Below are 859 nucleotides of genomic sequence, written 5' to 3' on the forward strand. Positions count from 1 at the left end.
TGCAATTTCATGGGTTAGCATTTGTGAAGTGTGACAGATGTTTGCAATAGGTGTGAGTGAGCTTAGAATTTCCCAGGAATGGGGTGAAATAGCCAACAGCCTCTTTAGAACCCTCTATTCTGGTGAAAGAAAAAGTAGAAACAAGACAAAAAAAATCCCTGAGGACTCCAAGTCAAATGTGAAACAGAAAAATCATTGGGTGAGAATTGCCTGAAGGACAATCTCTGTGCTATACAGGAAGACTGCAGGAAAAGAAAGGAGCAGAGAGGGAAGGATAGAACATTTTGTCCAGACTGTGAAATTATCACCCTGGGTTTTGCCACGTTCCTGTCTCGGCAGGAGGAACTGAAATTCAGCATGGGAGCAGCAAATGAAACAGTAGCAACCGAGTTCATCCTTGAGGGTTTTCCAGAGCTTGATCAAAGGCTGCAGCTGCTTCTCTCTCTGATCCTTCTGCTCATGTACCTGACAACAGTGACAGGGAATGCAATCATCATTTTCCTTGTGCGTGTGGATCACCACCTGCAAACCCCCACGTACTTTTTCATTAGCAACCTGGCCTTCCTGGAAATCTGGTTTACATCTTCCACAAGCATTAAATTGTTTGCCATCCTGAGTTCTGATCAAAAAACCATCTCCCTGAGCAGCTGCTTTGCCCAGTCCTATTTCTATTTTGCCCTGGGTGGCACAGAGTTTGGCCTGCTCGTTGTCATGTCCTTTGACCGCTGTGTTGCCATCTGCCAACCCCTGCACTACGCTGCCACCATGCAGCCTCAGCTCTGCCTCGGCCTGGTTGTTGCTGCCTGGGTCATCGGCTTCACCCTCCAGAGCTACCGCCTGCTCTTCCTGTCTCAGCTGT

The 859-nt window shown here is 47.7% G+C and overlaps 1 protein-coding gene across 1 annotated transcript; it reads left to right on the top strand.

The window, feature by feature from the left end:
- Window positions 1-261: 261 nt before the first annotated feature.
- LOC114072787 (olfactory receptor 6F1-like) lies at window positions 262-852 on the top strand (the record flags this gene model as incomplete). The annotated part of the gene is made up of 1 exon (XM_027910632.1): window positions 262-852. A coding segment is annotated over exon 1 (495 nt), but the record flags the coding sequence as incomplete, so codon positions are not given.
- Between the last annotated feature and the right edge of the window lie 7 nt (window positions 853-859).

Source organism: Empidonax traillii, unplaced genomic scaffold (assembly GCF_003031625.1).
Source record: "Empidonax traillii isolate 1590-97213 ecotype Southwest subspecies unplaced genomic scaffold, ASM303162v1 scaffold3978:size10425, whole genome shotgun sequence".
NCBI lineage: Eukaryota > Metazoa > Chordata > Aves > Passeriformes > Tyrannidae > Empidonax > Empidonax traillii.